The sequence below is a fragment of the Phascolarctos cinereus genome, unplaced genomic scaffold (genome assembly GCF_003287225.1).
Source record: "Phascolarctos cinereus isolate Bilbo 61053 unplaced genomic scaffold, phaCin_HiC Scaffold_9;HRSCAF=440, whole genome shotgun sequence".
Lineage (NCBI taxonomy): Eukaryota > Metazoa > Chordata > Mammalia > Diprotodontia > Phascolarctidae > Phascolarctos > Phascolarctos cinereus.
This window is the reverse complement of record NW_027556402.1, coordinates 46,076,897-46,098,152: the sequence shown is the minus strand read 5'-3', so window position 1 is coordinate 46,098,152 and position 21,256 is coordinate 46,076,897. Positions and strand designations below refer to the sequence as shown.

The window sequence follows — 21,256 nt, the reverse complement described above, 5'->3', positions numbered from 1 at the left end:
TTCTACCAAATATTAAAAGAACAATTAATTCCAATAGTACATAAACTATTTGGAAAAATAGGCAAAGAAGGGGTCCTACCAAATTCCTTTTATAACACAAACAGGGTGCTGATACCTAAATCAAGAAGAGCTAACATAGAGAAAGAAAATTATAGACCAATTTCTTTAATGAATCTCGATGCAAAAATTTAAATAAAATTTTAGCAAATACATTAAAGCAACTTATCTGGAGGATAATACACTATGGCCAGATGGGATTTATACCAGGAATGCAGGGCTGGTTCAATATTAGGAAAACTATCAGCATAATATATCATATGAATAACAAAACCAACAGAAATCATATGATTATTTAAACAGATGCAGAGAAAAGTTTTTGAGAAAAAAACAGCACCCATTCCTATCAAAAAAACACTAGAGAGCATAGAATAAATGGAGCCTTCCTTAAAATGAAAAATGGCATCTATCTAAAACCATGAACAAGCATTATCTATAATAGGGATGAGCTAGAAGCCTTCCCAATAAAATCAGAGGTGGAACAAGGGTGCCCATTATCAACATTTTTATTCAATATTGTACTAGAAATGTTAGCTTTTGCAATGAGAGAAGAAAAAGAAATGGAATGAATTAGAATAGGCAATGGGGAAACAAAACTATCATTCTTTGCAGCTGATATGATGGTATACTTAGAGAATCCTAGAGAATCAACTAAAAAAAAACTACTTGAAATAATTAACAACTTTAGCAAAGCTGCAGGATATAAAAGAAACACACATAAATCATCAGCATTTCTATATATCACCAACAAAGCCCAGCAGTAAAGAAATTCCATTTAAAATACCAGTAGACATTTTAAAATATTTGGGAGTCTACTTGCCAAGGTAAACTCAGAAACTACATGGACACAATTACAAAACACCTTTCACTCAAAGAAAGTCAGATCTAAACATTGAGAAACATATCAATTGCTCATGGGAAGGCTGAGCTAATATAATAAAAATGACCATTCTACCTAAATTAATTTACTTATTCAGTGCCATACCAATCAAACTACCAAAAAATTATTTTATAGAGCTAGGAAAAATACTAACAAAATTCATCTGGAAGAACAAAAGGTCAAGAATATGCAAAGGAAGGTGGCCTGGCTGCACCAGATCCAAAACTGCATTATAAAGCAACAATCATCAAAATTACTTGATATTGGTTAAGAAATAGAGTGGTGGATCAGTGGAATAGATTAATTACACAAGACATAGTAGTAAATAACTATGGTAATCTAACATTTGATAAATCCAAAGATTCCAGCTACTGAGATAAGAACTCATTATTTGACAAAAACTGCTGGGAAAACTGGAAAACAGTATGGCCTATACCAAGATAAGATCAAAATGGGTAGATGATTTAGACATAAAAGGATGATACCATAAGTAAATTGGTAGAGTAAGGAATAGTTTACTTATCAGATCTACGGAGAAACGAAGAATTTATGACCAAACAAGAAAGAAAGAGAGAAAAAGCAAAAAAAAGAAAGAAAAGAAGGAAGAAAGAAGAGAAAACAATTACTCTACAACCTTCTTTTTGCATTTTACTTTTGAGTTCTAAACCAGGAATGCTGATGGCTCATTATCAACAACAGTCTAATATGTAATGTGGTGATAATCCTGCAGAATAAAAGTTCGTAGGTAATGTAACACCAAATAAAATTGCCTTCAAAGCTCATTTAAAAGTTATTGGCAAAGCAAAATGGAAAAAAGGAAACTTTTGTTAAGGCATAAAACGCAAAATAGAAGAAACACATGGTATATAGCACATTTATACATGTTGGAAGAAAACTTAACTACAAAGAAATTCTGGGTCATATAATGAAGAACAATTATTAAACTTCTGAAATTATGCAGACCTAGGATTCCATTGTAATTAAATCCTAGTTAAATGAAATATAAAATACGAGAGTAAGAGATGTGAAATGGCTAGGTGGGGACCAGAGTCAGTAATACTTGGATTCAAGCTGCATTTCTCCTATACATTGGCTGTATGACACTTGGAAGTCATTTACCCTGTTAGTGTTGCTTCATGCAACTAAGACAGGAAGTTGCATGTTAGCTGCTGATAAGTATTGTTGGTTAAAGGGATTTTCTTCACTAAGAGATCCTGAAAATCTGGGTCTGGAACCTCTGAGATGAGTCAGCTCCATCAGAAGTAGATCAGTAGTCTTATTTTAAGGAAAAGATGCACCTAAGAAAGGGGGTCAGAAACATACAATAGGAACAGATCCACGTTTTTAAGTCTCCTACATAAACCAGGAGTAGCTACTAGGGAAAGGTGAGTGTACTTTCATTGTTAAAGAAATGAGAAGAGTTAAGTCAGCCATAAGCATTTATTAAGCACCATGTCCCAGGCACTGCGAGAAGCTGAGCAGTCTAATGAGGAAGGCTACATGCAAACAAATAAGACAGACAGGAGGCTATCATTAAGGAGAACTGGGAAAGACTTCTTGTAGGTGGGATTTTAACCAAGATCTGAGGGAAGCCTGGAGATAGAATTGAGGAGGGGATCTCTTACATGAGGGATAGCAAAGAGGCCAGTATCACTGGACCATAGGAGGGGAGCTTACTCCCCTTATACCTTAGTATAAGACTGGAAAGGCAGAAAAGGGTCAGGTTATGAAGGCGCTATAAACCAAACATCTAGCAGATGATATGGAGGTGAGGAGGAGGGGCAGAAAGGGAAAGGTGATGTGACCTGATCAGACCCTCAACTAAAAGAATGCAATGATCAATTTTCCCCCTTCAACCAGACTCTATTTTCCAATCCTTCTCCTTTTCCCACTATATTTTCTTCTATTTTTTATGCCCTTTGCTTCTAATTAAGTTCCTTCTGGAGAAGAAGTTTTTATATAATGTACCAAACATTAGTCTAGAAAGTGGGAGACTTACATTATAGACCCGGCTCTGACATTAATCTTTAGAATTTATCAAATTTTAAACTAGATAAATCTCTCTAATTCAGGCTTTAGGACAATCGCTGCTGCTGTGTGGAGGATGATTTGGAGGTTATTAATAAAATGATGAAGATCTTAATAGTGACTATGAAAAAACAGAAGGAAACAGGAAAGATGGTGTAGAGGTAGAAATGGCATGATTTGGCCACCATATGACTGAATCTGGGAGGTTAGAGAGGGGATGAGTCTAATCTCTCCAATTCTCAGTTTCCTCATCTCTTATAATGGAATACTTGGCCTTCTCACATCTGAGACTTGTAATGAGTTAATACCTATACGAGAAAGAAAAACATCTTATAAGGATATGTGGCAGAATGTCTTAATGTCTGGAACATAACCCTTTTTCTAAACAATAAACCATATCTAGGGATAGTTATCTGTAGGGACAGCCTTCTTCTGAAGTGTTGTGAGGTTCATAGACAGATGAAGGTAGTAAAGTACCCTGGAAACCATCAAGCACTCTACAGAAATGAAAATTAAAACAGGGTTCACAAACAACCACAAACAACTCAGATTATAGAGTACTTTATAGTCTACAAAGTGCTTTCTTTGTGACACCTGTGTAAAGTAGGTAGTACAAGTATTATTATCTCCATTTTCTAGCAAACAGAATCAAAGGATAATTAACTTGCCCATGATTACAAAGCCAGTGCATGTCAGAACGACGTCTTATGACTAATCTGTTTCGTGCTCTTTTCACCAACCATATCACATTGAAAAGCAAGGATAACAACCATTTGAGCATTCAGTTTAAAAGTTTCTTGGCCCAGTAAGCTCCACTTACTTGTTAGCAAGTTCTAACTGTAGTTTAGCATGTGGAGGTGCGAATCTTAAAAGTCAAATAAATTCAAGAAATACTAAATGTGAACTATATGCAAGGTACTAGCAGAGACAGAGAAATGGGAAAGGAAGCAAAGTGAGAAAGGAGCCTTGAGAGACAATTACTGTCCTTGAGGATTCATATGGCCTGAATAGATGCCCCCTCCTCAAATAGCTGGGGAAAAAGTAAATTATAAACCAAAATTGTTCACATTGGATTTTCTTTCATATCCCATGATATCATTAGTAATGAGTCAATAATTATATGGGGGAAGGGAAGGATGAGGGACAAAACCGATACATAAAGATCTGAAACATAGCCTACATATTTTTTAATTTTGTGAGCTCATCAGCTCCCAATTATGCAGATTGACTTCCTAGTCTCACAGTACTGTCCACTGGACATTTCAAATGAGATGGCCCACAAACATTTCAAACTTAACATATCCAAAACAGAACTCATTATATTTCTCCAGGAAACTCACCTTTTTTCCAAACTTTCCTATTTCATCAATGGCACTACCAATTCTTCCAGTCTTCCAGGTTCACGATACCTCAGAATCATCCTGGTCTCATCACCCTCTCTGATCTCCCAGATTCAATCATGCCATTTCTACCTCTACACCATCTCTGCTATGTTTTCTTCTGTTTATTCAGTCACCATTTAGTTAAGGTTTCCAACACTGGTTTCCTACTATACCAACAGCTTCCAATCCATCCTCCATGTAGCAGCTAGTGATCGTCTTAAAGCCTAAGTCTGACCATGTCACTTCCCCACTTGACAAGTTCTAGTGGCTCCCCTCTTGCCTGTAAGATCAAATATAACCTTCTGTTTTGTTCTTTAAGCCTTTCACAGTGTGGCCCTAACCTACCTTTCCAGCTTCAGTATACATTACTTCCCTTCCATCATTCTACTGTTCAGTCAAACCAGCCTTCTTGCTATTCCATAAGTCTGCAACTCGTTACTTCCTCACCTTGGTGTCAGAGAATTCTTGCCTATATTTAAGATTCAGGTCAAGCACCACCCTACTAGCGTCTTACCTCACTAAATCTGTACTTATTTTGTGTTTATTCTATAGATACTACATCTCAAAAGGATTACAGAACAAGAGAGAGGAAGGACCTCAGAGGTGATCTAGTTCAGATTCTTCATCTTATGGATGAGGAAATGAGGACCAGGATATATAACTTGCTTCAGAACACACTAGCATTAAATAGAAGGACCAAGATTTGAACCCCAGTCCTCTGACTCCAAAGATAATGCTTTTCTATTTTCTTCTTAAAATTTATTTTTATTTTGAACTTAACAAAAACCAAACAAAATGGGAATTTCCAAGTACATAATAGAACAGGAAAAGAGGGCTATTCATAAAACTGCAGCTCTCTATTATATAAAACTTCATCAATATCAACAAACATTTATTAAGTACTTACTAAGTGCCAGGCAATGTGCTAAGTGTGGAGGATAAAAAGAAAGAGGAAAACACCACCTCTGCCTTCAAGGAGCAAATATTCTAATTGGGGACAAGAGGAGACAACCTGTGAACAACTACGAACATGCAAGACTCAAGAACATGCAAGACACAAAGCGTGAAAATGAGAGGTCACCTCAGAGGGAAGAGAAGGAGACAGGAAGCTGACTGAGGAGGAAATGCCTCTCGCAGAAGATAAGATTTGTGCTGAGTCTTAAATGAAGCCAGGAGACTGAGGCTAATAATGATTCCAATCATAGTGGACAGCCAGAGAAAAGCACAGAGCAAAGCCATTTAAGTGTAATCTGTAGCTGTTGTGCCTATTGACAGCTCTTTCTGGCCTTCCTTGATTGCTTCCATGAAACTCTTGTTTTTTTTTTTTTTTTTGCTACCCCACTCCTGGTTCCACATCTTCTTACCCATCCCCTCATTATAAAAATAAATGAAATAAAAATAATTATTTGAACAAACAGACATTGTAAAGGAAAACAAATAGCCATATTGGCTGTACCTGAAAACACGTCTTCTGCACCTAACTCCATCATTTCTCTGTCAAAGGTGGGCAGCATGCTGAATTTTCAGTCTTATAGAACTGCAGTTGGTCATTGCATTAATCAAAATTCTGAAGTGTTTCAAAGTTGTTTTTCTTCACAGTATTATTATAAACTTACTCTCATTCTGTTCACTCTGAATTAGTTTATATAGATCTTCAGAGATTCATCTGAAATTGTTCATCTTATGGCACAATAATACTCTATTTACATTCATTTACCATAATTTATTTAGTCATTCCTTAATAGATGGCATCCTCTTAACTTTTTATAACAAAGAGAGTTGTTACATATGAGTACTTATCCTCTTTGATTTCTTTGGGGCTATCAGTCCAGCAGCTGTATTATGGTGTCAAAAGGATAAACAGTTTAAGGAGTTGGGGATACACTGCATCCAGAATAGCTGGACCAAGTCATAGCTCTACTCACAGTGCCTTTTACTCTGCAATCACCGTTGCCAATTTTGATATGTGTGGGGTGAAACCAATGGTTTTAATATGCATTTTTCTAATCATTAGCTATTTGAAGTTTTTTTTTTTAATATGGCTGTCTGATAACCAAGATTTCTTCCTTTGAAAACTGCATATTCATATCTACTGACTATACAGAATATGAAAGAAACTTGCGAAGATTTTTTCTAGGTCATGTTTCCCTTCTAACTTTAACTGCATTTGTTGATCACAATGGTCCACTTTATCTTCTATGATTCTCTTTATCCCTTTTTCTCTTATCCATTACTCCAAAAGTTAATTTCTTTTTACTCCCCTAATTTGTTTATGTCATCCTTTATGTCATGTATCATTCAGAACTTATCTAGCTCATGTTTCTCTCTCTCTCTCTCTCTCTCTCTCTCTCTCTCTCTCTCTCTCTCTCTCTCTCTCATACTCAGAATGAGCTCAGAAAAAATGAGGGAGTATCCTCTTTACATCTTCAACATACCTTAGTCCTTATCCTTAAATAGCCAATAGCTACTTGATGGTAGGAACTACTTCATCCAACACCTTCCACAGATCTGACTGCTCTTTGGACCTCATTGATATTTCATTCAACAACATAGCTCACAGACCACCCACATCTGTCGACTGTGTATGACTCCTGTCCATGTGCCCTTGTCAGTGTGGCACTGTCTTGCCTGTGTTCCTCGCAACTATACCAATGGAGCACCTGGTCTGCTACATTACCAACCCTTCACTTTGCACAATGTTTCCTTGGCAGCAGCCCTCACACCACCTCTTCCAGTACAATTCTTTATTTCTAAATGTGTTTCAGCCCCATTACACCCACTGGATATTTTCCATTTTTTTTCTGGATGATGCTCTCATTGTCTATTCATCCAAGACTTTAAGAGAAATGCAACCTCTCATTTTGATGTCTGATTATTTTCAAAAGGTTTTCAGTTAAACATGTAACATATATGTATACATAAAAACAATGCAATATGAATAATACACATATACATATACGCCCAGATGGGTGAACTCTATTAGTTACTCATCAAACTGAATATCATAGTATGAACAAAAGGAATTCTTAATACACTTGATTTTTCCAGTATAGACAAAAAGGCCAATTCTTTTAAACAATTATTTTCTCATTTAGGCTGTTTTATAATATTTACTAGCTTCGTACAATCATCAATACGTCATTACAAAACAAGAACATCTGGAGGACCTCTCTATCTATAAGAGATCTCCTAACTGCTAAAATAAGTATGAATGAATGAAAAAATATTTATTAAGCACTAAGTGCAAAGTACTGTGCTAAGGGCTGGGAACAGAAAGAGAAAATCAGAGACAATCCATGCATTCAAGGATCCCACATCCTAAGGGAACAGATATATCTGAGGTTTTGGGTACAAGTCAGATGGAAAGATCCCATGTCCTTTACAGGACAGTAGCACAGCAGATGATAATGCACCTTCTCAAACATCATTTCCACTGATGAAAAACAAACAAAACAACCAGGTCCGTTTCTGATGGTGAAGCATTTGATTGTGCCAGGGCTGTGGCACCTGCTAAGGTCGTTGCTGGGCTTCATGTCCATAAGGGTTGATTCTGGAGATGATTACTGAGGAGGCTGGGACAGAAGCAGGGTGTTCTATGGTAGATCGTTACCTCCAGAGCTCTTGGGCTTAGGGTCATAGGCTGGATGGAGACAGCCTTTTATCTTTCCTCATTCTCAAGTTTTTGACACTGTGGACCTCTCTCTCTCTTCATTTTCCCCGATTTTTTTGACTATTCCTTATTAGTATCCTGCATATTTCATCTCCACCAACTCCTCCACTATGCATGGGAGCAAATATCTCAGAGGTTCTACTCCAAGGCCTCTCTCTTTCCTATTGGTAAAGTTATCAGTTCCCATGGATCCAAATCCCCAAACTACATATACAGCCCCCTATTCCCTAGGTTCCAGTCCTGCATCACCAGCTGTCTACTAGACATAAAGTCTATGACCTTTAAGCATCTCAAACACAACATGTCTAAAACACGTTAGGACTGCTCTCCATAAACTGGTTTCTCTTCCTAACCTCTCAGTGTCTGTAAAGGGTATCTCTCCTCAACAACTGCTACAACCCTTTGACAACTACATAAAAAAAAAATAAGACATTTGCACTAATAAATAAGTTAGAATTCAGTATGAACTAGTCTTCTTTTCTCTCTCTTTTTTTAATGAATTAGTCTTCTTTTCTTTCCTCTCCTTTATGTTTCATAGCTAATGAGTGCTCTCCACTCACAAAATGCTTTTATCTCTCAGCTCCACGCATTTTCACTGGCTAAATCTTATACCTGGAATGCTCTTCCTCCTCATCTCTGCCTTCTAGTTTCCTTCAAGTTTTAGCTGAAATTCCACCTTCTACAGGAAGCCTTTCCTACAGGAATGGAGGATCATACTTTGGTTGAAAGCCTGATGGACTGAGAGGATGGTGGTGTCCTACATCAGGCCTGCACAGCTTACAGGGGGCAGCTTGCAGCACACCAAAGGATTTCAACTGGCCCCAAAAATGTAAGGAAATCCTTTGGAGCATGTGAGTAGCCAGTGGGGCCTCAAGTTGTGCAAGCCTGTCCTAGAGAGTAATAGGGAGGTTGGGGGTTTGGGAAAGATTTAGGAGGAAAGATAATGAGTTCAGCTTTGGACATGTCAAGTTTAACATGTCTAAGTGACGTCCAGTTTAAATTGTCTGAAAGGCAGTTGAAGATGAGAAACTGGAGGATAGCAGAGAAGTTAGAGCAGAATAGGTAGATTTGAAAGTTATCAGCATAGAGATGGTTATTAAACTCATGGAAGCTGATGAGATCACCAAGTGAACTGGCATAGTGCACTCCCTCTGTTTATTATTTCCTATTTATCCTGCAGGTACTTTTTGTACATAGCTGTTTGCACATTGTCTCCCCAGTAGATTTTGTGCTCCAAAGGCCAGGGCTTAACTTCTTCCCTTTTTTTTAGCCCCAGAACTTATCAAGTGCTTACTGACTGATCACCAAAGCTCTGGCCTTCATGACCTTTTGCTGTGTTATTCCAATAACTGGTCTCTCCCTTGACTCCCATGTTCAAAAAGTTTCAGTGGCTTTCAACTTCCCTCCAGGATAAAACATACTCCTTTGTTTGATATTTAAGTCCTTCACAATCTAGCTCTAACAGATTTTTCCAGTCTAATTTCATATTACTTCCTTTTCACTCATTCTGATTCAGAGAAGTCACTTTAAATACATGCTTTTTCATTCATTCACTCATTCAAACTGGCTTACTAGTTATCACCCACATACAACTTGATTCTGTCTTTGTCTCATTGTTGTCTTTGCCCAAGGGGCTCCTGTGGTTTGAAGTGCCCTTCCACCTGACCTTAGCCTCAAAATCAGGGCTCAATTGGTTAACAACTAGATGAAGTTTCCCTTTATATCTACCATTTCCATTCAGCACTTTTTCCATCATGAAATTTATTTTTTGTATTCATTTACATGTATTCCTTTTCCTTCACCCACCCAGAGGATAAGGACTGTGCCTAGCACAAAAAATAGGTGGTTAACAAACTTTGGTGAATTTGCCTCATGCCTAGAACATTAGTAGACACTTAATAAATATTTACTGACTCACTGACTGATTAAATCCAGCACTGTATTGTAATTAGAGAGCTGGCTTTGGAGAGGAAGACCTGGTAATTTAACCTCTCAGTGTCCCAGGTAACTGCAACATACTAAATTACATATTAGTTACTGATCTTCATTAGTGAAAGGGGTTTCCAGATTAAGAGTTTCACACACTGACATTATAGGTTCAGAATAATTTTTTTCAACTTTAAAAAATTGAAATATTCTCCTCTTTTTGAAGCAGTCTATGAAATAAGTTAAATAGCATACATTTACATAGTATAAGCACTGTTGCATTTTCTTCTACTTGTACTCCCACAGCCTAGCACAGGACCTAGCATGTACTAGGCACTTAATACTTGTTAACTAATAATGCCGTTATTCACTATGAAGTGGCTCCCCCATTACCTAGCAATCTCTTAGCTTATTGATTTTTTCGGTTTTGTCATTTTTGACTAAAAGTGTTTGACTCTTTGTAACCCTTTGGGGTTTTCTTGGCAATTTCTTTTCCAGCTCGTCTACAAATGAGGAAACTGAGACAAACAAAGTTAAGTAACTTGCCTAGGGTCACACAGCTAGTAAGTGTCTGAGGCTGGATTTGAACTCAGGTCTTCTTGACTCTGGCCTGGCATTCTACACACTGCACCACTTAGCTGCCCCAAGTGATTTTTACCCAGATCCAAAAACTTTTAAAAAGACAAATTTAACCCTCCCCCAATGTCTCCTAAATACAAATGTGACCCCATTACTATTTATTTATTACAATAAAAGAATGACATTTGGTCTGGAGTACTGATTTCCAGTCCCGTATCACTCCCTTCCACTCACTCCCCCCTTTCAGGACCAACATGGGGCTTCACCACAACTAAAGTATTCTTTTTATTCATCTAATTTTGCTAGCAGTTTGTCATTGTAGTTAGAGTCACCTTGGAACCAGGAAGACTTGGGTTCAACTTTTCTCTGACAGACTCTGGGAAAGTCACTTAATCTTTGGGTAACTTTCTAAGACTTTTTACATGCCCTTAGCAATTATCTAAGAACAAGTTTCAGAGAAGGTACACACCCTTTATTCCCCTGGAAGTTCCCCACAGAATGAAATCATAGGTCCAGTCTCTAACCTAATTTTACTAGCACAGAATTGTTTATTAGAGGCCATTTTTTTTGACACTTGATTTTATTCTTTGCTCATTCTTCCCCCTCAACTTTCCCCTTTTCCTCCCCAATCTTCCTTCTCACCCTCAAATTATTTTCCTCCCATTCCCTTCCAAAAGTTTGCTGCTCTTAACTAATTTACTGCCACAAACAGGACATCATTGTGCCGAAGTTCCTACCGTTTTCCCTGAACACTAAACAAGTTGAGAATTTCTGCTATAAGAAACTTTGTTTTAGGTTTCAAAAAGAAAAATTAGCATATAAAATCACTGGGGCATAAAAATTAATGATATTTGGGGAAAGTGTCCAGTAGTAATGGCAAAAGGTAATAAATGCAATGCTGCAAGTGGCAACTGTGTATGTCATGAAACTACAAACTCCTGCATTCTGAAATGCCATTTTCAGTAGGAGGCTGAAAATCATTTCTTCTCCAAGTAGGAAACTAAACCTCTCATATTTCCTTCATTCTATACAGATCAGCATAAAGAATCATAGCCTTGGGGCAGCTAGGTGGCGCAGTGGATAGAGCACTGGCCCTGAAGTCAGGAGGACCTGAGTTCAAATCCACCCTCAGACCAAACACTTGACACTCAGTAACTGTGTGACCCTGGGCAAGTCACTCAACCCCAACTGCCTCACCAAAAAGGAAAAAAAAAAAGAATTATAGCCTTGCAATACTTTGTACAGGGCAAGGAAAATCAGTATACCATAGATATTTTCCTAGCAGACTAAAGAGAAGTTGGGGCAAGCCTAGCAGGGCCATCTGTTGCTTGAAAATTAACAAGCATTAAGTGTCATACATATGTGCCAAGTATTGTGCTAAATGGCAGAGACACAAAGGGTAAGGGGGTGGAAACCAATAACAAAAATAAAAAACACCACTTATCAACACTTAAGTGTACAAATACCTTTTTCCCCTAGCCCCTAAACCTTACCCAAATACCCAACTCGGTAAAAATGAACAACTGTGACAACCTTAAGAAATGGTGAAAACAACTACTTTAGAAAAACTTGGGAAACTGATGTAGAGGGCGCGCAGAACCAGAACAATGTATACAATAATGTCTACATCGTAAAAACAACTTTGAAAAATTCAAGAACTGGGGTTAATGCAATGACTAACCAGGATGATGTGAAACACGCTACAATTAAGTCCGGACTAAAGAGGTGGACTCAAAACACAGAATAAGCCATAATTTTTAGACACGGCCAGTGTGGCAGTGAGTTTTGCTTGAATATGCACATTTGGTACAAGGTTTTTTTTTTTTCCTTTCTCAATGGGGGTGAGGAGGAAGAGAGGGGAAGAGGAAAAAAATGTTGATGGAAAACAATTTAAGGGACAAACGAGTTTACTAAGCACGTAGCATACGCTGGGCATGCTGCGGGGGGTCGCTGGGGCCACAAAGCTCAAGGCTTAGAGACAGAGGTGAAGGCACCCCTTCTTTAAATGTCCCTCCTCGCTGGGCACCCCACCTGGCCCCAGTTTATGGAGAACAACCCGCGTAGGCGACGCACACCGGCGGACGGCCCACTACTGGACTCCTCAACTTCTTTCGGCCCCCCAGACCCTTCGCACTCCCGGCGGGCCCCTTGCCTCCCGCCCACGCGTGGTCCCAGAAGGCCCCAAGCCAGGCTCGCCTGGTCCTTCCCGCTCTGGGGGAGGGCAGCGACCTCTCTTAGCATCCCAGGCGAGTCCTCAGGCTTCTACTCACATGAACCAGGTGAGGCCCAGCAGCCCCGGCCGCCGACGTCGCCGCAGCCGCCGGCAGAAGAACCGAGCGAAGGAGCAAACCACGCGACGGCCGGAGAGAAAAGACCCCAACCGGGGCTGTCCTAGCCAAACGCCTGCGGAACCCCTCCGAATTTAGAACCCACACCCCTTTTGCCCTTCTCTCTGTCTCTGTGCCTGTCTCTAGCCCTAGTTCCTCGAGCACCCTTCCAAAATTCGACACAGCGGCCCCCATTTTCCGCCTCACACCGCTCAGGCTCTGGGATAGACAGCTCGAAGAGCGGTCTTTCAATGGGAGGGCGTCGTGCGGCCGGTGACGTAAGAGGAAAAGGAGCGTCGCGGGGGCCGGAGGGGCTGAGCTGTCAGAGAGGAGGAGAAGGAGGGGGGAGGGGAAGGGGGATAACAGTCGGGCACGCGCTCGCGCTCCCGGCCGGGTTCGGAATCTGGCACGTGGACCCGGCGTCTTCGGGGGAGGGGGGAGAGGAGGTTCGCGCCAGACTCGGACCTGGAACCCAGAGGACCGCGTCTGCGACCGACCCGGAGCCGCTGCGTCCCCCCAGCCTGCTTGCCTACCTGCCTGCAGCCCCTGACCGGCGGCAGGTACTCCGAGCTCCTCCCTTTCCTTGCGTCTCGCCCTTGTGTCACCCAGGTGGGAGAGGTCAGGGGTCAAGGGCAGACTCTCCCCCCTCCTTCCAGGATGAGGTCACTCCTCCTCCCCCCCTCCCCCTGCCCCTTCCCTGAGTGACCCATTGCTGGAATCCTACCTGCCCAGCTGGAGCAGACCCCAGAAGCCACAATCCACCCCCCCATTGTACAGGTGAGGAAACTGAGTCCCGAGGAAGTTAAGTCATTGACCCACGGTCGCCCAGGAGGAACTGGAACCCAGTTCCAACACTTAGAAAACCCTTTCCATTGTATCAGTCTTCCAGCGACGGGGCAGGTAAAGCACACCGTTACCTAATCTCTCTGCACTTCTGCAAAACTCACTGGAGCAGGGCGACCCCTGGCACCCCTTAAATGAGCCCTTTGTCAAGGAGCGTATTTCCTGTATTACAAATCGAGGATGTGAAGAAATGCTTTTTTTCGGTTCAGACTTGGTATCAGGGTGCAGTCGGCTCTCCTCTCATGTTTGGTGCGGGGGTACGGTGCTTATTTGTGCAGAAAGAGGGGGTGTGCCGCTTTCAATGAGATTTGCTTTACAGAGCTTGATGATGTTTATGGGAGTATGGTGTCGAGAAAGGCCCAGTAAAATTAATGAAATGTAAGTTTCAAGGCTTATTTTAATTGGGGAAAGCTCGATCAATAAGCATTTTTTAAGGATCTACTATGTGTTAGGTACTAAAGTCGACACTGGAAGATGAAAAGACCTTTCTCTGCCCTCAAGGAGTTTACATTCTGCTGCTACAACATGTTCACACATAACAGTAAATGCTGGATGCATAGGAAAGCAAATGTACCTTCATGGGTAGGGAGGGGAGGAGGTCAGAGACAGAGATAGGGAGGGAAGAAGAGACAGAAACAGGGATAGAGGGAAGAACAAGATAAAATACAGGGAAGGAAGGGAAGGGGAGAGGGGGAAGGAGAGACAAACAGGAAGAGAGAAAAAGAAGTAGAGAGAGTGAGTGTGTGAACCAGTGCAAGACGCAGCACTTGTGAGCCAGCACTCGAGCCAGCACGCATTCCAGGCATGGAGGATGCAGAGGCAGGAGATAGAATTGTACAGTGTGTAAGGAGAGTAGTGTGGAATCAGCCTGGGAAGGTAGGCTAGAGCCAGATTGTGAAGCTGAGCAAGACAGTTTGCATTTTATTCTAGAGGCAATGGGGAGCTATGGAAGTTTCTTGAGCAGGGTAGAATGACATGGTTATTTGATCAAAACTTTTAGAATATGAAGTTGGCAGTAATGTGGAGAATGCTTTGGAGAGGGCTAAATCTGGAGTTAGGGGGCCATTCAGAAAACTATTACAGTAACTATTAAAACTGTTACAATCCCGGCTACCTCCTTTTCGATTTGTATGGAGTTGTGTGTCCTGAGGGCATTCACAGTGCAAAGTGCATGCTTTGTGTTCTCAGGGAAGTTGTGCCAAATTTTTCCCTACCTCATTTGGGGTTGTGACCCACAGATTAAGAGGCGCTGGTCTAGATGAGAATGGATGAGGTCCTGAAGGAAGGCCAGTGTATTGTGTGAGTAAAGGCTAGGGCTGTTGTTGAGGTGCAAGCAACACCATCTGTTTTATTTCCTTTATTAAAGTACAACTAGGATATCTCCATGGTCACCTCTTAGCTTAATATTCTCTCTTACACATTCATAATCTCAAATACCTGTGGGTTTTTTGGTGATTTTTTTTTGTGAGGCAATTGGGGTTAAGTTACTTGCCCAGAGTCACACAGCTAGTAATGATGGGATGCTTAGGTGCTTGTCTTTGGCAGCTTGTGCTTGTACTTGGACACCAATTTCTTCCTAGTCTCAGAAACACTATTTCTGACAATCACTCTCCAGCCTAAGGACACTGTGCCTAGCAATTACTCATGTGTCGGCCCCAGAAAGACCCTTATCTCTCTCCCTGGTGCAGTTACACAAAGCTAAGTGAGAGAATGCTGGGCTGCTCAGGTCCCAGCCCTCAGATCATGTCTCTGGAAGCCTCCCAATTCCTAAGTAAGTTCCAGTCTTGTGAGAAAGCTTTCCCTTGTTGCAGAGCATTCTCTCATCAACACAGAGGGAGAGGGGTACCTTGCCCAGCCCAAGGAGTTTTGTCCTTGGCCAGCCCAAGGACTCTTCCTCCTGCCAGACTCCAAAAATCCATATCTCTGTCATCTCCCTCCCTGTCTGGTATACTTCCTGTACTTTCTCATCCATAGTTCCCAAAGACACCTGGACCTTTAGATTACCTCATCAGTGTTCCTGGCATTCCTTTCCCATGCCCTTTTCCATATAAACCCTAGCTCCATCCTCAGTCTCTTGCAGGTTCCTTAAAGATCCTTGCCCATTGAAAAGCGTAACAATAAATCTTTACCACCTTGACTTAAAGAATGCTTGAGTCTGTGAGTTCATTCCAGGCGACCCATCTTGTACTCCAGTCTTTGAGAGCTCTCAACCTCTCAGACCGCAACAGTTGGGTGTAACTAAGGAGACAAAAAGAGGAACTGGGAGATGCTCCTAAAACTGCAATGCCTAGGGAAATTAATAGGTGTTGGCAGGAGGGTAACGTTGAGGCTTAATGAGTAAGTACTTTAACTAAATGTGATAGTGAGAGAGAGAGAGGGAGAGGCTTACATTTTGAATTCATTTAATTGTTCATCATTATAATCTTCATTTAAGCACTTACTATGTGCAAAGGCTCTATGGGGGCATAAGATACTGGTCCCTGTTCTCTTTCATTCTTCATAAACTTCTGTTCTCAGTGAAGAGGCTTAAGAATGGACAGGGAGTCCCCCTCCCATTCTAGCCACCAATCTCAAACTCATGTTTCCTTTCCCCAATTGGGCCAATTAAATTCCTTTTTAATACAATTTAAATATGTCAGAAATTGGGGAGAACTTCACTTTTTTCATACTTTTTGTATGGCCGCTTTCTCTTTATTTTGTCAAAAGACATAAAGATGAAAGTGTTAGAGCAATTAGTATGTGTTTAACAATGCTTTCTTCATTAAATAAGATAGGACTAAAGCTATGTACTTCTTGTTTCCCCCATTAGAATGTAGACTTTTGGAGGAGTAGGAATTGCTTCAGTCTTTGTACTCGAAACCACATTTAGCACAATGTAATCCCATTGTAACCGCTTAGCATAGTGCCTGACACATAGTAGGCCCTTAATAAATACTTATTGATTAATTGGTTGTTCCTGATGAGTTTGTGTTTGGATCAAATAAATCCATTATTAGAAACTGCTTAAGCCAAAAGATACAGTCCAGAGTTCCTCCCTGACCTGACACTTGGCAGTTGCTAAAACTTCTTTGGGAGATTGGCATACGCTTACCAAGCAGCTCAAGGTGTGCCAGCCTAGTTATAGCATCATCATCTTAATGTTAGGGACCCAAGAGGTCCTTGCATATTGGAATGCAAGTGGGAAGGGATGTGAGGACCTCATGATGGGAGAAGAGTTGTGGAACAAAGTTAACTAAGAGAGATGATTCCCAATCTGTAAATCACCAGGCAGGAATCTGTAGCTGTCTAAATTCAGTTCAGACTATATTCATTAAGCATCTAAACTGCTCCCGCCCTCTGGGAACTTACATTCACCTTCACACCTACATTTTAGATGCCAAATAGAAAGCTTCCACCTAAAGACCAGAATCTCTTCCTGACTATTGAGGTTGAAAAGAGAGAGAGAAGCTAGGTATATATACAATGTGTCACTTCTATTTTTATTATAACTATTTGTGTGTATATGTATATACATATACATAAGTCTTCTTTCAGGTACTATCTGCTTTGTGAAACCTCCCTGATTCCTTCCTTGTGTGCCCCCTCTCCCCCATTGTTAATGCCTTCTTCTTCTCAAATCATTTTATATTTACTTATCTTTGTGTCTTTTGTGCCATTCTCCTCCTCTCTCTTCCCCCCCCCCCGAATAATATGAGGGCAGGGACTGTTTTCTTTTTGTCTTTTGAAGCCCTATTGAAGGAATGAAATTTTTCTGTCTCTCAGTCATGAAGCAGCCGCCTTCATAGTAGTTGAAGTCAAGTCTTGGAAACATACTGACCATATCCTTAGGCAAGTCAACTTCTCAATTCTTTTAAGCAGTTTTTTAAGTTGTATAGAGGGTGCTGACTTATATTGGCATAGGGATTTGTTCCGTGAAGTTCGGATTCAAAGAGGTGCACTTGAGGACCTAGAAGGCCACATGTGGCCTTGAGGCTGAATTACCCTGGATAAGATAATTCTTATTTCCCCATACCCATAGGGATCTTGAAACTAAAGCTTGAGGGCCAAATTTGGCCTGCCTGACTGCCATATACCAACAAAAGCACAGCTCTTCTCTGTCTTTGTATTCCAGGTGCCAGGGACTATTTTAGGGCATGAATGTACAAATACAAAATGAAACAGTTCCTTCTCTATGGAGCTGACTTTCTACTGGAGTGATACAATGTTTATGCAAGTAAATAAGCACAAGTATATTCAAAGAAACAAAAATGGTTTCAAACATAAGAGTGTAAAAATTGCTTAGGGGACAGGAAAGGGCTGAGAAGTTTATGGCACCAGAGTTGAACTTTGAAAAGATTCTGCTATGAACATTCACTTATACAGAGATATGGAGGGAGGAGATGATATAGTGTATATGGGGAATAGTGAGTTGGGTGGTGCCAATAGGAAATGATGATAGCTTACAATTATATAGAATTTTAGCATTTACAAAAGGCATTCTCCATAATGATATTGTATAACTATTATTGTTGCCATTTTATGGGTGAGAAAATTGAGACTCAAAAAAGGTGAAGTAACTTGTTCATTGCCACACAACTACTGATTGGCAGAGCTAGGACTAAAATCTGCATCTAAATGCAGGTCCATGTTGTTATGGGAATTTTTTTTAAATTTCCTTGTATTTTTTATTATTCAGGGTTCAGGGCTATTCCTCCTGCATCTTTTGGTTAACTGAAAGCCTGCTTTTTGTTAATATTAACCTTACCTGACCAAAACCTGTCCCTTGAGATGTGAAAATTTACTTGAGGTTTTAAACATTCCTTAGATAAAAAGCCAGAGGAAGATTCCCCAAGTCCTTGGAAACATATAAATCCCTTCGCCTTCTTTTTGTCCTATTGGTGAATCTCCTAAATGTAGTTTAATCTGTAACCTGACTTAGTTTACCTAAAGAGTTAGTTCGACAAAGTTTGTTTCTTAGGGAATTTGGAGATTAACTCTGTTTTAAGTTTGTTCACCTTCATGACATTGAAGGAAATCTGCTATTATGAATCTGCCTTTTCCTTAACTTTTATATTCTAAGAAGAATGTACTAGATTACAATTGGTAAAAGAATTACCTGTCTCAGTGATATAATTTTGCCTGTAAGTAGCCTAGTTAGAATCTTAATGATTATTGAGGTTAATTGTTTCTCTGAGGCCTGAATCTATGCTTCAGGACAGTAATAAAAATTGGGTTTTTACCTCTAAGATTTCTGCATTGTGGTAAATATATCTTGGCATCACATAAACTCAGAGAGGAGGTATTTCTTCCAATAACAATGTTCTTTCCTTCTTGTCTTTTTATAATTTTTCAGCATCTTCTTCTTACATCTTACCTCCTCCCTCCCTCATGCACTCTTTAATCCGGTGGCACCGGCCTCCTTGCTGTTTTTCAAACAAGACACTTCATCTCTTGGTTTTGAGCATTTTCTCTGGAACGTTGTCTCTCCTTATCTCCACTTAACTGGTTCCCTGGCTTCCTTCAGGTCCCAGTTAAAATTCCACCTTCTCCAGCAAACTTTTCCCAATTTTTCTTAGTTCTAGTGCCTTCCTTCTGTTAATTTCATTTTATCCTGTGTAGAGATTATTGTGAGCTCCTCAACAGCAGGGATTGTTTTCTGTCTTTCTCTATATCTTGATGCTCCTACCTAGCACTTCGTGCAGTGCCTGACACTGTATTAATTAACTGTAGCTGCTTACTAAATGCTTATTGACTGACTGTTCAGTTGTGTAAGCCTGCTAGGTACCCCTAAACTGATCTTCCTGGAATAGGCTTGGGGATGGGAAGTTTTGTGGTCGATGGCACTTGAAAACCTGTGTAAACCTCCTCAGCTCTCTCCATTAAGTAATTCGTATCTTGTGAGTGTGCCGCATAACTCCTTTTCTCCAAACCTGAAAGAACCTGGACTCATGGACCATTGTAGGAGGTCAGAAGCTACTGGTTAACTAGTTAGAATCTGTTAATCAACATACATTTATTTATTACGTGCCCCAGAAACTTAGAGATCATCTAGGCCAATATCATTTTACAGATGAGGAAACTAAAGCTCAGATTGAGGTCAATTGGCTTACACAGGGTGATGGTAATTATCACAGATCATTTACCTTCTGGGGAAGGAGGAAGGGAGGGAGGAAATGGGGGAGAAAAGTTTGGAACTCAAAATCTTATAACAGAGCTAGGATTCAAGCTCAGGTCTTCTGATTCCAAATCAAGTGCTTTCCCCCCCCCCCAACTGTACCATACTATTTCACTTAAGATATTCATTCATTCATCATTTAGGATATTCATTCACTCATCTATCCATTTAAAATTTTATTCTTTTCGCCAGTTTAAGTTGACTTTAATTTATGTAAGAGATGCATCTGCTTATTTTTGGAAGTGATTGAATTAATCAGGAAATGAATGTTCAGGAAGAAAAGAAAATAGTTTACTCTTAAAAACAAAGAGTGAACATTTTGAAGTTTTCTTGTAAAAAATGAGCTTAAGAAAATTACTGAACATATGAAAAGTGCTCTGTAAACTTTAAAGCACTATAGGAATGCTAGCTGTTACTGGTGTAACAAGACCCTTTTTGAGAAGTAACTTGTTCAGAGAACCCAAAATATTATTATGACTTTAAACATAATCTGACATTACAGTCTAGCTAGTACACATAAAAATACCTACATGTTAAAAGGATAAACCACCTACCGTAAAACTTTTAGGATGTACATGGGAGTGATGATCAGTGAGGATTTCTGTTAAAGTTTATAAATTCCCTTTAACTTTTGTATGTCAGGTTTGGAAATGTCTTAGTAAGTCAGAAGGCTTCAATCTGAATTTATTAATTTATGGTAACATTAATAGGTGTTCTGGTGCTCTAATTTTTTATTAAGCAATATTGGGTTTCTTTGACTTTCTAAAATTATGTTACCCTCAATTTCATTACTGAATTTTGTAGCCCTTTTTGTGAAATGTTCTTGGTTAGTACCTATGTTATCTTTTGCTTTCTTTCCTTCCAAAAGAATGATGACATTTAGGTGGTCTTTGTATCATGCATGTATATTCTTTGGACAAAGTTGTTCAGTCATGCCTGACTCTTTGTGACCCTGTGGACCATAATACCCATGGGGTTTTCTTGGCAAAGATACTGGAGTGGTTTGCTATTTCCTTCTCCAGTGGTTTAAGGCAAACAGAGGTTAAGTGACTTGTCCAGTGTTACACAGCTAGTAAGTGTGTGAGGCCAAATTTGAACTCCTGACCCCATGCCCAGTGCTGTAACCACTGAGCCATCTAGCTGCCTCCTTTTGGATAAAGAGAAAAACACTGAATTCCTCTACCACTATTCAAAAATTCAGCCTACATGAAGACTGGATACTGAAGACACAGTGCCTTACACATAGTAGGCCCTTAGAGTCAGTGTTTGTTGGATTGAATTGAATGTCATCCCTTATTATTGTTATGTTGCTTGACTATCTTAGGGAAGCCTTAGTTCTGAGATAGAATACAGATGAGTATTATTTTTAGTCTTCAAAATTTTTCAGAAGTTTAACTTATATTTTATCTA

General features: G+C 40.0%; 2 protein-coding genes across 5 annotated transcripts in view; one reads left to right on the top strand and one right to left on the bottom strand.

Annotated features, from left to right (window-relative positions):
• The window catches only part of AIMP1 (aminoacyl tRNA synthetase complex interacting multifunctional protein 1), a 53,854-nt gene extending 40,956 nt beyond the window's left edge, over positions 1 to 12,898 (bottom strand). Inside the window, exon 1 of one of the 3 annotated variants that reach the window (XM_020974733.2) lies at positions 12,793 to 12,898. In XM_020974733.2, the coding sequence (XP_020830392.1) occupies positions 12,793 to 12,794 (2 nt within the window). In that variant the 5' untranslated portion in view covers positions 12,795 to 12,898. The remainder of the gene's footprint in view (positions 1 to 12,792) is intronic. The other 2 variants (XM_020974734.2, XM_020974735.2) reach the window with 2 other exon arrangements.
• A 249-nt stretch (positions 12,899 to 13,147) lies between these two features.
• TBCK (TBC1 domain containing kinase) overlaps positions 13,148 to 21,256 on the top strand; it is a 259,078-nt gene continuing 250,969 nt past the window's right edge. The window contains exon 1 of one of the 2 annotated variants that reach the window (XM_020974731.2): positions 13,148 to 13,409. The gene's annotated coding sequence lies outside the window, so the exon portion shown is untranslated. The remainder of the gene's footprint in view (positions 13,410 to 21,256) is intronic. The other variant, XM_020974730.2, reaches the window with a different exon arrangement.